We start from the raw sequence: 14949 nt of genomic DNA, 5'->3' as shown, positions 1-14949 counted from the left end.
GGCCGTAGTTTGCCCACGGCTGGTATAGAGCGATCATTCTTTGAATACACACCACCCCTAACGGAACATGTAGCAAATTGAAGATACAGATGTACCGTCTCCTGATTTAGAAGAGAATTCCTTGTATAGGGCACTGAAAAGTCATTTTATCTCTGTTTTCAATTTAACAGAACTAATATGAAGAAAACATAAATGTTGTGGAGGGAAGGAATACCTGGAATCTTGCTACTGAACAGAATGCTTCTTTCTAATTAAAAGAAACGATCTCAAGCAGAAGAAATATAAGGAAATCTTTGTGAGCCAGTATGATTGCTTTATCTTTGTTTTATCATTGTATATTCATCCTCGTATTTGTAGGAAGCTAAGAAATGATTTTAGCTGGATGAGGAAGCCACAAACCAGGTGATTGCCTTTAAGACCAATAAGACAAATCTCAATTTCAGAGATATTAAAATGTACAACAAAGAAACAAATAATTAGTTAATGGTGATTGTAAGAAACCAATGACTGCAGTGCCTCCCAGATATGGTAAAATATTTTAAAATGAGCATCTTAGAGTGTATGAAATATATAGATTTCTCTGCCCCCATTAAATCCTGCTATGAAATCATCCCTAAAGCCCATTGTTACATAGGTACCTGAGACAGGGGTTAGCCTTTCCAAAGGAAGGGTCTCCATAGTTGTGAGGTTGACAACTTTTCTGCATTCTAGGTGACCACGGAATTTGGGAAACCACAGAGTGCTTCCCTTTCCTATGGGAACTTATATTTATTTTGCTTTATGAGTCAATAATACCCAACCAAGTATAGAAAATGTTCAATGAGAAATCAGAACCCAAATTGAATTTGTGTTGGATCCTCCAAGCCACTGTAGAATCATAAATTCCAGGTGTCTGCCCATAAGTAATGAAGGAGAGTCAAGGGTGGAGAGAATCCCCCAGCAGCTGTGCATCTCTGAACCCCTTCACTTCCCACTCCACCATGACGGCTCCCTGACTTCCGTGTGCAGGCCCTGAGCTTACTGTCTTTATGGATGGGTTCCTTCCCTAGGGAAATGGCATGATCCATGTCACTCAACCTCAGTTCTTCAGCTAAGTATTGTTAATACCTAATCAACATAGGGATTGATTGCTTTGACAATGAGTTAATATTTCTAAAGAAATAGAATAGTAACTTGCACATGGTAAGCACTGTATAAGTAATTATTAAATAAATAATTTAAAAAGCAGATAATTATGTGTTGTTTACAGTGTGCCTATATTGATTCATGTTATCATTGCAATACCCTAAGAGATAGGTGCCATTTTTACCCCTGTTTTAGAGATGAGGAAACTGAGGCTCAGAGATTGGAGATAGACCCAAGTCACACATCTATACTAATAAAAGAAAAAGATTCAAATCGACTGTACCGTTGCGATGCCCACCAGCCAATCAGGAGTGAGTATGCAAATTAACCCAACAAAGATGGCAGGTTAATTTGCATACACAGGTGCCTGAGCGGTGGGGGGCAGGGCGGGATGCTTGCGTCGTCGCCATAGTGATGACGCAGGCGTTCAGCACTGCCCCAGCCACTCCGGGCCTCTGGGCAGCATGGGAAGATGGAAAGGTGGCTCTGCTGGAGCAAAGGCAGAAAGGCGGCTCTGGGCTGGAGTGAAGGCAGTGCCAGCAGCCAGGGGAAGGACTGTCCATTCTTGTACGAATCTTCATGCATCAGGCCTCTAGTATGGTAGATAATTTTAGAAATCAATACATACAGATCAATATACTTTTTAATGGCTGCATGGAATTTCATCACATTTTATCAGTTTCTTATTGATGCAAATTTAAATTCTTTAAAAATGTTTTCTATTATAAACAACTTTGTGATAATCTTCAACATATGCTTATTTAACTAATTCCTTTAGATAAGTTATCAGAAGTTAGATTATTGAGAAAAATCTGTATACTTTTTAAAATTTTGTTTTTATCTTAAAAAAAAGACTTTTACTAGGCTATCACAAATTATAATAGTTGAAAGAGCTGGCTTCTCAACACCCTTCTTGCTCATTCTAATTGTTGTCCTTTATAAATAATGTCTTTGCTGATGTAACATCACCTCTTTGCCTTTTGTATTCATTATGATGCATCTGGGTGTGAAACTATTCATATATCTGCTTTTAATTTTTACTGGTTGGAACTTAGTGTGCTTCTCATGCTTGAAGATAACTTTTTCATTCATTTTGGCAAGTTTGCAATCATTATGCTCTTGAGTATAGCCTAATATATTTTCTCTGTTTTCTTGTTATGTAATTAATATCCCTAATTATTTCTTAAATTCAATTTCATATTTTCCTGCACTGAATTCTAAATTTTGAAGAACTGACTTCTAATATATGAGTTTCTCTTTATCTCTAATATACCATTACTTATCTTTGAATTTTAATTATTTTCCATTTAAAATTATATTTTACTCTTCATCAAAACTGCCTTTCTCCCTAATATATTTTTCTTTGTTTCTTGTTATGTCTTTAATTCATTTATTTTATTGTAGAGTCTCTATTATATTGTGTATTAACTGAATTTCCTGGGTTTTAACCCCTTTGTACATTGTGTCAGCTAACTCTCACTCAAGGCAGGTTGTTTGCTGTGGATGCTATGATTTTGCATTGTGAACTCATCCTTAGTTGGCTTTATTATGAAAATACTATCTAACCTGGGTAAGACATATATTTTTAGAATTTTATTGATATTTTTAGAAGTGGAGGAAGAGAGAGAGAGAGAAACATTGATGTGAGAGAGATACATTGATCAGTTGATTTCCATATGCGCCCTGACCGGAGATTGAACTTCCAACCTATTGCAACCTTCCGGGGCACAGGACAGTGCTCCAACCAACTGAGACCAACTGGCCAGGGCAAGGTACTTCTTTTTAGAGCTTTTTTGTTGTTAAGTTTTTTGCTTGGGACCAATTTTAATGTTAATTTCTCTAATGGGGAATTTTCCATCTGTGCAGGCAATATGAATTTGATACCAAACCTATGTGAGATATAGTCCTGAGTGTTGAATATTCATTCATAAGCAGACCTGTTTTTCCTCCCACACACCTAGAGTCCAGGTAGAGACAGACAAGCCTCTGTGTTGTCTTTCTGAGCCTATGGATGGAATTTCTTTGGCCCATATTTTCACGTCAGTGATTCTCAGCTTTATGTAAGGGTCTCATGCTAACCTCCACTTCACAGGATCCCAGGACCTTGTCTCCTGTGCCTTAAGAGTTTTAAAACCAATATTCTAGATCGTAGAGATGGGCACGTCATCTCTCATTACCTCCGGGACAATGCAGAACCAGCTCACGAGCTATGGCTCTGTTTTAAAAATTCCTATTCATTCCTAACCTCTGAAGATTTACATTTTATTCTTGTGAGTTGTACAACCAACCCAGAATTTCTGGGTGTTTATAGTCATAAGATTTTCATATTATCTTGTCTGTCAAATTGCTGGAGCTGTAAGTGTTTAATCGAGGTTTGTGTTATTTGGTACATAAAGACTGCATGATTCATCGCTTTGATTATTCTCTTGTAATATTCTCTCAAATCCTTTGCCCTATTTTCTTTCCTTCCTGGCAAAACTCAGATGCTTGATTCTTGCCCCTGGATTTGGCTTTCTACTTTTTCTGAACTTATACCTGCAATGCTGAGCAAAGCTGAGGAAATAACCTGCAACTCGGCAAAAAACAACTCCAACCAACAATAAAAACCCCCACTCTATATTTCATGTCCCATTCTCCACTTAATGTCACCCAGGAATCCCGGTTTCCCTTGTGAGTCATCTCTCCCATTCTCCACAGCTATTTTAAACCTGTCTCCTCTCCTCATCCCTCTGCCCCCCCTTTATAGAAGTATTTTCAGAAGATAAACTTACTTTCTACTTCCTACAGGAAATGGAGACCATCAGAACAGAGCGTTCTCAAATTCTATCCACCAAACACATTAACTCATTTATACTGGTATACACCGCTTTTTCCTTTCTTCCTATTACAAGGAAGGAACTTTTCCTGTCTAAGCACGGTGACCATATGATTTATCGTTGAAGCCTGGATACTTTTGAAAGTAATAGAGAGACTCTATTAATAATTATTCCAGGACAACAGGTGTAAGCCAGAACGTCCTGGGAAAATTGGACATGTGGTCACCCTCTGTATAAAGTTCATCGCATCACTTGTCCCCTGAATACACCCCTTTTGCCATCTCAAGCACCACCAATATTCCTTTGAATCTTCTCCCTCTCTCGCATGTTCAAAATTTCCTTCTCTCCAGACTCCTCCTCATTAATAGTTTAACATTTTTATCTTCTAAAAAGAGAAATTTTGCAAACCAACACTACCTATATGCCTCCAGCTACTGCTCACTTTTTGACTCTGCCCTTTTCACTGCTAAATTTATTGAAAACGTTATATCCACTGTCTCTCTCTTTAAAAAATTTCTAGTCTCCATTATTTACAGAATTCTAGCTTCTTCCCTAATCCCCCTTCTGACACTATTCTGGACAATCTCACACAGGGCTATGTTGTTCTTTAATGGAACAGACAGCATTCAACATTACTTAGTTTCTTAGACACTTCCATCTGTGCAGCCTAGTTATCCTCTCTGTTCCTCAGTTTCCTAAAATAGCACCATGATAAACCTTTGTCACAGATCATTAGTGTGGATTAAATAAAATAATCCACATAAGGCATTTGTATTTTTAAGTGCTAGACTTCCCATTGCTCACCCTTTTAGAAAAACATCCATGTTTGACCATACTTGAAGTAGAGTTCCATCAGTAATTTTGCATGTCACAGTCTGAACCTTGTAAGATAAGACAGGAGGGTAGAATATCTTTGTATTGCTGTTCCAGAGACACACTGACTGAGGATGGCAATCCAGAAAGGGAGGTTTGCTTCTGTGTTGAAGGGTGTTTCTCTGTTTGTTATGGCACCTAGGATTTAGTGAACACACTGTACCAAATCCACGGCCCGGCCTGCATATCCTCATTAGAAGCTAGCAGTGGTGAACAAAGCCCTATCTTTCCCTACTCACTTGCAATAAGTATAGCTCAAAATTCAATTGCACTGTGGAGTTCTCCTTCTAATTTGCTCAAACTAATTTTCAGAGTTAATAACACAACATGTAGCAAATGCTCATCTGCCCTGACTGACCATGGCCCAGATTCATCTTCAGCCCTCACCATTGCCAACCTAGGAGGTATTTGCAGGCACTTTTGGGATTCTTCCAGTCATTTCTCAGTTGCATTTTCACCTGTTCTTAGTAGTTGGCTGAATTGGCCCTTCCTTTAAATAGGTCATGTTGCATTATATCTTGTGGAAATGCCTCAACTATTTCTTTAAGTGGAAGCCAACTTTTCAGATCTTCAAGAACCAAAACAGATTTGCTGTAATTTTTATGTTCTAATAGTAATAATTATAGTTAATGCCATTAATAAATGCTTATTATGTACCAGCAACTTTGCTAAGCATGTCACAAATTTTCATGTATATCAGCTATTTGGATAGGGACTAGGATGGAATAGAAATTAGACATGTGTGATAAAAAGATCATCTTGCCTACTGTTAGAATAACTTGAAGTAATGTGATCAACTCTCAATACTAGCAAATTTAAGAAAACCTCCAGCATATATTAATTGTTAAAGCAATGAGCATACCATTTAAATGTTAGGAAGAAAGAAAAGATTATTCAGTTTTACTGATAAGCATGATACAAAATTAAATGGCAAGGTAGGACTAAATGGTGTAATTGGACTCCAATCATTGAAGATTTTTTATAATTTTCTCTAGCCAAAGTCAAAGTGAATCATTTCAATATCTATGAAGACAGTGACCTAAAAAATAGTATCATATATTATAATGTAGAAGCTCATATATTGAAGAGGAAAATCTTTATGATAGTGTAAACAAATGGATAACATTAATCTGCATCATTACACATATAGTTCAAGCGAACACTAAATCCAGGCAGATAATTCAATGTGTCAAAGTGTGCAACTGAATGTGTGTGTATGCTTATTTTTAACTGTATAATTAACATCAACTGATAGTTGCATACTGAGCTTTATTAGCATTGATAATTTAGAAGATATTAAATTATAGCAACTAGGCTGAAAATATATACTTTTTTACATCTGACAGTGACTATTCTCACCAACTGCATTCATTTTTATGAGGAATTCATAAAAATTTTATGAGCAGTTGATGCAATAACATAATAAACATGTTATCTCAAGTAGAAGTAAATGTGGGAAGTGAGATCACTAGAGCTTTGAGAGGAAGATCTAACTGAAAAATAAAAATAATCTTAAAGGAGCTAATAATAGTAAACTATATGATTGAGAAGGAGGAGATGTAGGAACGATTAAATTTTGGCTTCAGGGTAGGAAGAAATCAAAGTAAGCTGTGGGGAATCCTAAACATCATTCCCGATTGAACTAGGATATAATTGTACCAAGTATATGATAGTTCAATTATTCTATCAATCAGATAAGAGAAAAGCAGAAAAATAGGTGATGATTCTTAGTCAATATTTACTGAGTGTTTACAAAAGGCCATACATGCTAAATACTATCAACACCTCACTGAATACTCACAACAAACTCCACTGTACAGATGAGAAAACTGGGAACCAGAGTGGTCAATTCAATAACTTGTAACAGGAACAGCTGAGAAGATTTTGTATTCACTTTGCTAACCTAGCACAGGTGTGCTGGCGGCTTCTATTTTTAAGCAAAATGTGCTGTAATTTTAGCTTAAGAAGGATCCAACAACCAAATGGGTAAAACAACTAGTCCTATGTGGATTCTGATTTCTCAGTGAAGAACTTTCACAGAATTGTTGAATTAGTTGATTATAGAACATTTTAAATATGAAAAATATATTTTAACAATGTATCATAGAAGTAGGACTGTTTTTGGTTATACATTCTGAGTATTTTTTTTTCAAAGCTTTGTAACAATACAGTTTGAAAAAAACATTTTCTTTTGGTAACATTTTCAAAGTCATGTCTACATACTGCAAAAGATCAAATGTCTTCAAATTTATTAACCAGGGAGACTTGTCCATGCCAGTCAGACATTCTAAAGTAGTGTCCTTTAGTTTTAGTATCATAGTGAATTTAATTTGTTTTGGTCAAAATTTCCTGTGATTGTAGGCAATAGATGGAATATGACTTATATTCCAATGAAATTTTCTTTCTTTTTTTTAGCTATTCCTTTCACAGTCTTGATCTTAGAGTCTAATATCTGGAACAGCTGAGGGAACTGAGCTACCTACACCTCTACTTTTGCCAGCTACATACAGGGGGGCCTTCACAGCAGAACTTGAGGCCCTCTTGATAACACTCAGGGGAAGGAATGCAGCTCCTTACCCTCAACTTCCAGCTTCACCAATTTGGAATATGCCGTCCCGAGGCTGTTTTTTGCCACACATCGATAATGTCCCGCATCTTCCTTTTGCACATTATGAATCCTTAAACTCCCAGATTCAAGAACTGCAATGCGGGAATTTTCCTGCCAGGGATAGGGACATGAATTTTAAAAGACCCATGGCTCTATCAAGGACACATTTGCCACATTTCATAAAGTTATTGTCATCACTGTTACCATCAAGAATATAATTTTGAACATTTATATTTGGCACTTACAGTGTATAATATGTGATAGTACAAGATTACCTAAATTAATTTTAATAATCATCCCATAAGATTATTTTTATTTTCTTTCATCACATGATTACACCAAGGCTGATTTGATTTCCTAAAAACCATATCCAAGTCTGTTTGATTAAAAGCATTGCTTTTTACTACCTTATTTACTGCATACTTTATGTAGTATCCTTAAGGGAATATAGGTCCTTTGAAAAAAATGGTAAGTTCTACAAATAATGCAGAAATTGGTTTTTGAAGTTAAAATGTTACTTTATCTTCTCTTTTAGGACTCTAAATTCAGTAACATATATAGAGCCACTTCTTGCTTTTATTGTTGGAAATGCACCAATATTTATAGCAAAAGGAAAGCCAGAGAAGCATATAGATTACCACAAAATATTTAACATTATGTGTTTTATTTTAAATTCTAAAAAAGCTAATTGATTTGATACTGAATTATTATATATATATATATATATATATATATATATATATATATATATATATAAATAAAATGAATCCCCTATGGAATATTCTATTATGTAGGTATAAGATAAGATACAAAAGCAGTACAAAATAAGCATGCGAATAACTTTTGACTACTCTTTGTGATTGGGGTATTTGTCAAGATGTTTGCTTGTTCACCAGACTGGAGTCTTCATGCTCTAACTCCACTCCAGAATGTTCTCATTCCTTTTCTTCCAAACCTCATTTCTCTCTCTCCTCCCAGAAACTGTTCATCAGGTCTAAAGCGTGGCTTTTAGTTCCATCTTTTTTATTTTGTAAGTCTCTATGATCCAGTGTTGAAAAATAAATGTTCAACCAACCAACCAACAAAAAAGCCTCTAGCTTTGCTTTTGCTTTGCCTCCTTTTTCCTCCCTGACACTACAGGTACCCATCTCGTTTTTTCCCTAGCCAGTCCCAGCTTGTTTGCCTTAAATTTGCATATAAAGGAACAGATATACTTAAGTTTGGTTAAAATGTTGTATGTGGAAAAAAATCTTATAATCGAAGTTTGTAAGTGTGTAATGGAGTTTGCTATGGATTGTTGTATTTGAAAATATGTTGTGTATATATATGTTTTAACATAAATCACTTACCCTGAGAGCACTATCTCCTTTAATCCATGACACCGATGGTTTGGGATTGCCCATTGTAGTACATGGTAGAACTGCCTTTAATCCTTCTATTATTTTTACATTTATGGGAGGACGAGTTATTTTAGGTTCTAAAGGGAAACAAACATTCAAAATTAACAAGGCAATATGACTTTATTAAACTTAGAGCTTCTTAAAATGAATATTTAGAATTAAACTTTCTATTTAATCCTAAATATCCATTTTAAGAACAATTTTAGGCATATTAGAGTATAAAATTTACTAAGTGCTAGAGCAAGCTTTTAGTGAATGACAAACAGAAGTCATTTCTAAAGTTTAGGTTATCTCTGTTTTATTAATAACTTGAAAACACAAATTTATGAAACATATTAGGAGCTTGAAGTTATCATAATGTTCTTCACTTTAAAAGATAGTTAATAAAAAGTTTATTAAAATTACCTGTCACCATAACAATTCAACATAGTTTAATTCATAGACACAGACATGAAAACATTTGAAAAAATATTTAAGCTTATATTTTTTATATAATTCTGAGTTATGACCTACTTTTCCTTTAGTTTCCATCTTCATTTGACTATTAAACTTGATGACTAAAAAAAATTAGGTACATCTATCCTCTAGAAAGTAAACCAGATATTATTATGTTAGTAATCAGATTCTGTCATGCAATTTATGGTTAATCTACTCTGCAAAACAAACAAGGGTAATTTATCATTTTATGAAATATCCTTAAATTAATTCTTTCAGAAGAAATAGTTTAAGTCAGCTAATTTTTATTCTCTAAGCGTTCAGAGGAAGAAGTTATTAAATCTTATATATAGAAGAATTGATAAGTTCAGGACACCAGTTATTTTACTACTTAAAATATTCATAAAATAATGAAAACTGAATTTATTTCTTTAATAACCTTATGTTACAGATACAAAACAGAGAATTGAGAAATAGATGCATTTTATTTCTTTTAGGTCATGTGCCATAATCAGTTTGTTCCTTTGACAGAGGAGAGCATGACATAAATATTTTTTCCCCTTCTACTTCAATATGTGTTTGCATGTATATGTTGTTGTTGAGGGGGAGGGGTTGGTGGTGGTTGTGAGTGATATTTGCAAAGACTTCATGGTCGATTCATTTTCAATCTAGATATTTATTGCCATTCAGAATTGAGATGATCCTGCATTGTGGCAATAATACAGACAGGCTCTAAAACATGTTATAGGAAACTATCAACCCTGTCACTTCCCCTATGATATAGCCAAAGGTTCCCTAAACTGATCCTAGGGCAAACCTGAGTCACAGATAATATCTTAGGCATACAGTCTTGGTTTAAAGCAAATAAATGCTATCTACTCAGGGAAATAGATCTGTTGGGTGAGAGGTGAGGAGAATCCTTGTGGGAAATTGAATATAAAGTACACTAAGAATGAATTGAGTATTAATGTGAAGTCATGGATTCCCCACTCTAAAGGAACATAATTCGGGTGGGGCCATGAGCATTGATGAATCAGAACTTGTCATCTTGTTGAAGCAGGATCCATAAGGAAGTTAGGAGAGGGAACTCCTGGGGGAGGCCCTTGAGTAGTTGGAGTAGTGATGGGGGCAGAGACTTTGAGTGTGGGGGCGGGGGAGGGGAGTAGAGGGGAGGGCCTCTCAGGAAGCAGCTCTGTACCAAGCAGTGTGAAAGCATTCCAACATTTTAGCAATTGGGATGGTCACACCAGTGTATACTCTCATGAGTGAGTGAGCTTTCCTAAGGAGAGGACAGAGAAAAGAAGAGAAGAGGATTTAGGATAGGACCAATATAAAGAACATTTTAGTGCCAGAGAGATTGTAAGAAACAGTGAAAGGAAAGGTAGTACCACAAAGTAGTAAAATACTTAAATGTGTTCTGCCTTCAAAATTGAGCCTTTATTATTCAGCAAATGAGAAAATAACAACTTCCTTACTTAATTTTTCTGCTTGGGGTTCACCCCTACCCTCTTACTCACAGAACCCCCAAAATCAGCTTTCCACAATGTCCGCCCTAGCCCCACTAGGTACCTATTTTAATTAGTCTAGGACTTCATTTATAAGTATAAACAAACATAAAAGATTAATAGGCATTTGAGAATAGACATGAATGCAAAAGATAAGAACAAAATAAAATCAAAAACTTATCCTGAAGAAAACAGAAATAATGCAGGAAAAAGAAGAAAGTATTTTTTTAGAAATGTTTTAGTAATATCCTTACAGAGAGACTTGAGTTAATATTGTATCTTGTAACATGCAGAGTTGCTATCCAAAAAAGGAGCAATTAGAGAAGTAATTCTTAGAAATTAAAAATACGCATTTTTAAGATCAAAGTAATCAATGTATGGGCAGAATAACAGAACAGTCATATTGAAGACCAAGTTCATGATATGGATCTTGAAGAAGGTAGAATATCAAGATAGAGATGTAGAAAATATAAGGAGAAAACGGAAAAAAAGGATATTTAATATTTAAGAGTTTAAGAATGTGATAGAATGAAGAGAACGAGAAGTAAAAATAGTGTACCTCATTTTTAAAAAAGATGAAAAACCTACCTTTGGTCTTTAGATAAAAAAGGTCCATCTAAAACTAAATAAGAACAATAAAAGAAAACACACACCTAACATATTCTTATGAATATGAGAAAAATCTAGAAATAAAGAGAAAAATCCTAAAATTTTAAAGAAAGATTAACATCAGATTTACCTGTAAAGAAATAAGAAAAAGATTTCTCATCTGTGAGAATGTCATATGAAAATGAATAATTGTCTACAAAAAAAACCTAGGGAAAAGCCTTTTTAAACTCTCATTCTGTCCTGAAATTATTATCTAAGAATAAGGACAAAGTAAAGACTTCAGCCATGCAAAGATTCAGAACATATATCTCACATGCTTACACTGAAAAGAAGCAGCTAATGATTCCCTCCAACAAAACAGTAACAACGAAATAGAAAGATATAAGGTAAAAATAAATAACGATGAAAATCAACAATAATAACAAAAAGGTCTCTGGTGGTACTTATGGTGCCAATATGCCTTTTTATGTGGTTCCCCGGACCCCTCTCCTCCCATCAGTAGCATGGTGTCAGGAGAAAACAAAGGTTATATTATTACAAGGTTAACAGTTTACAAGCAATAGCACAGGCGGTCATGAGATTTGAGGATTCTGGTAAGTGAGTACTTGATGATACAACACCAGGTTGGAGAGAGAGCTAAGTATGGAAGGCATAAAGTCCCATTTGGGGGTAAGTGGAGGGGGAACAGAGAGGAGTCAAGGGCAAAAGAACATGACCATGTTGGTGACAGTGTGTAGTGGGGCTAAGAGAGTGAGAGAGGTAGACTCTGTTCTTAGCTGAGAAAGAGGTGGAGTTTGTGCTTTCTATTTGGAAGCATATCATGAGTCTGGGAAACTGCTTCCCTCAGCAAGCAGAGCTGGAAATGGAAGTCTTCATGTCCAGGATGTGACATTCTAGGGTCTAAGATTTTAAATACAGTTCATTTCCTGGGGGGTGACAGGTCATTGATTGGGTAGGCTGATAAAGAGTTAAGGCAAACTCCACTGGACTTGGGAAGTCAAGGAATTATAAGATGAAGTGGTTAGTGGTTCTGTTTCATGACAGTTAAAATTCCCTAGGATGACAGCAAGAGTAGGGGTGGATAGAAAGATAATAAATATGGAATCAGTCTTTTATAAATGCAGGGAGTGCCTAGAAGTGAGTAGATGACTTGATGAGTACAGTTGGTCAGATGACACAGATCCTCAAGAGAGGAAAGATTTTGCTCAGGAATACACAATATGATTGATTAAATGATGGCTAGGAAATTAGCCCTGAATACTTGCTAGCCTTGTGGCCATGAAGTGTGTGTGTGTGTGTGTGTGTGTGGCGGGGGAACAACATCCTCCATTTAAGCAGAAAAGTCACTCAAGTTTGAAAAGTCACTTAAGAGAGTCAAACTTGAAATAAGATAAAAGGGTAGAAGGACTGTTAAGAGATTAGAGATAAAAAAAAAAAAAAAAGCAAAGGTGGGAGGTAGATGTTTGTAATGAAACTGTTCTAAAGGCACAGAGTATAAAAGTAAGAGTGGTTCCTTGGTGAAAGAAGTCCGGGTGGAGCAAATAAAGAGCTGTGTGAAGGCAAGAAAATGGAGAGGACAGGGTCTGAGACTTGCCTTCAGGGTGGTGGTTGATGGCAGGAATAAGAGGTGTGGAATTGCCCTAGCCGGTTTGGCTCGTGGATAGAGCATCGGCCTGCGGACTGAAGGGTCCCAGATTCGATACCAGTCAGTTGCAGGCTTGATCCCCAGTTGGGGGCGTGCAGGAGGCAGCCAGTCAATGATTCTTTCTCATCATTGGTGTTTCTATCTCTCTCTACTCCTCTTCCTCTCTGAAATCAATAAAAATATATTTTAAAAAAGAGGTGTGGAATTAACTGCCTCAAGGTTGTGTTTTGAACTTGAACTTGTCTAACTTCTGAACCTCTGGTTTTGTGGGAGGCTCTATTTACCACCTGTTCCAAAATGTACCAAGTCAATTTTAAAATCAGTAGATGAAACCAAAGAACTTGTATGCATATATGCATAACCCATGGACACAGACAATAGGATGCTGAAGGCCTGGGGCAGAGGGTGTGGACAGGCTATGCGGGGTCAATGGGAGAAAAAAGGGGACATCTGTAATACTTTCAACATTAAAGATTTTAAAAAATTAAATCAATAGTTGATTATCTTTCTCACTCACTCATCTTCACTTGCAGAGCCCCGCAGCTCTCCGCAGCTCCTCCCACGCCATTGTCAGCGATGCAGCAGTAAATGCCGTCATCGCTATCTTCCACACTCAGGATGGTGAGGAGCTGCCCGTTCTCCCGAATGCTGTACCGGGTGTCGAAGAGCCTGCAGGTCACAGAGGAAAATGCCAGGTTAGAGCCTCACTTGTGATTTTTGGGCTACGGTGAACTGATCAGAAAGATGACTTGTCAATGAGGAAGTAGATTGAAGGTTAGAGGAAACTTGAGTGAATTCTGAATAATAAAATAATCTTATTTAGTAATATAAAGCTAACATTATATTCTAATCTTTGCTGGGCTCCAATAATCAAAGCACTATTGAGTCCTTCAGAAATGGGGATGTTTACTGATAAGATGAAAGGTAAAGTTTACTTTATTCAGGAAAGTATATTATTACCAAGAATAGAGTCATATTCCCACAATTACTGGGAAATAGCAGCTGTATAATGAAAACACACACACACACACACACACACACACACACAAATGTAACTAGCAGAAAGGGTTAAATATTTACATAAGTAAATTAACCGAATATTTATGCATTCATTAAGCGAATATTTGGTGACTGCCCAGCATGTGTCAGGCATAGTTCTAGTTCAGTGGTCGGCACACTCATTAGTCATCAGAGCCAAATATCAACAGTACAACGAATGAAATTTCTTTTGAGAGCCAAATTTTTTAAACTTAAACTTCTTCTAACTCCACTCCTTCAAAATAGACTCGCGCAGGCCGTGGTATTTTGTGGAAGAGCCACACTCAAGGGGCCAAAGTGCCGCATGTGGCTCTTGAGCCGCGGTTTGCCGACCACTGTTCTAGTTCTTTGGGATACAAGGAAGCAAATAGTCCTGACTTCCCCATGTCAATTAAATCACTGTTTTGCTTTCAGCAATTCCCTTAACCTCACTGAAGTTCAGATCTTACATTTATAAAATGAGGACATTTGCATTTTACATGTCATAGAAGGTGAACTTCAATACTGCCAAGAGCTGTGGTTGCATTCATGTCAAGATATATTGCAAGGCGGTATTGGCATTCTTACCAGAAAAGGCAGATCACTTACTTGATGAGAATTTTATTCCTAGTCCAGGAAATTTCAGGCTGGGGATAAGATTCCACTGCACACATGAAAGTAGCCACTTCTTCAACTAAGGCATCCACTGTTTCAAGAGGAGTGGTGATGACAGGAGCTAACAGGAGAGGAGAAATAACATGAGAGCTGTTTACTAACCTCTGTAAGCAGTCAGAGACCATCACATACCTGAATAAGAATTATATTTTAGCATAGCAGAAATTCGCCAAAAGGAAGGAAAATTTTATATAGAGAATTTTCTTTCTACTTCCAAACTAGGTATTGGAGAATCAAAAAA

General features: G+C 36.3%; 1 protein-coding gene across 1 annotated transcript in view; it reads right to left on the bottom strand.

Moving 5' to 3' along the window:
- MUSK (muscle associated receptor tyrosine kinase) overlaps positions 1–14949 on the bottom strand; it is a 73484-nt gene that overhangs the window by 48156 nt on the left and 10379 nt on the right. Inside the window, 4 exon segments of the mRNA XM_080667805.1 lie at positions 7392–7533; positions 8772–8899; positions 13534–13685; positions 14643–14769. Coding sequence (XP_080523931.1) covers positions 7392–7533; positions 8772–8899; positions 13534–13685; positions 14643–14769 — 549 coding nt within the window.

Source organism: Plecotus auritus, assembly GCF_963455305.1.
Source record: "Plecotus auritus genome assembly, chromosome: 5".
Lineage (NCBI taxonomy): Eukaryota > Metazoa > Chordata > Mammalia > Chiroptera > Vespertilionidae > Plecotus > Plecotus auritus.
The sequence above is the reverse complement of the archived record's forward strand: the minus strand, read 5'-3'. Positions and strand labels throughout refer to the sequence as shown.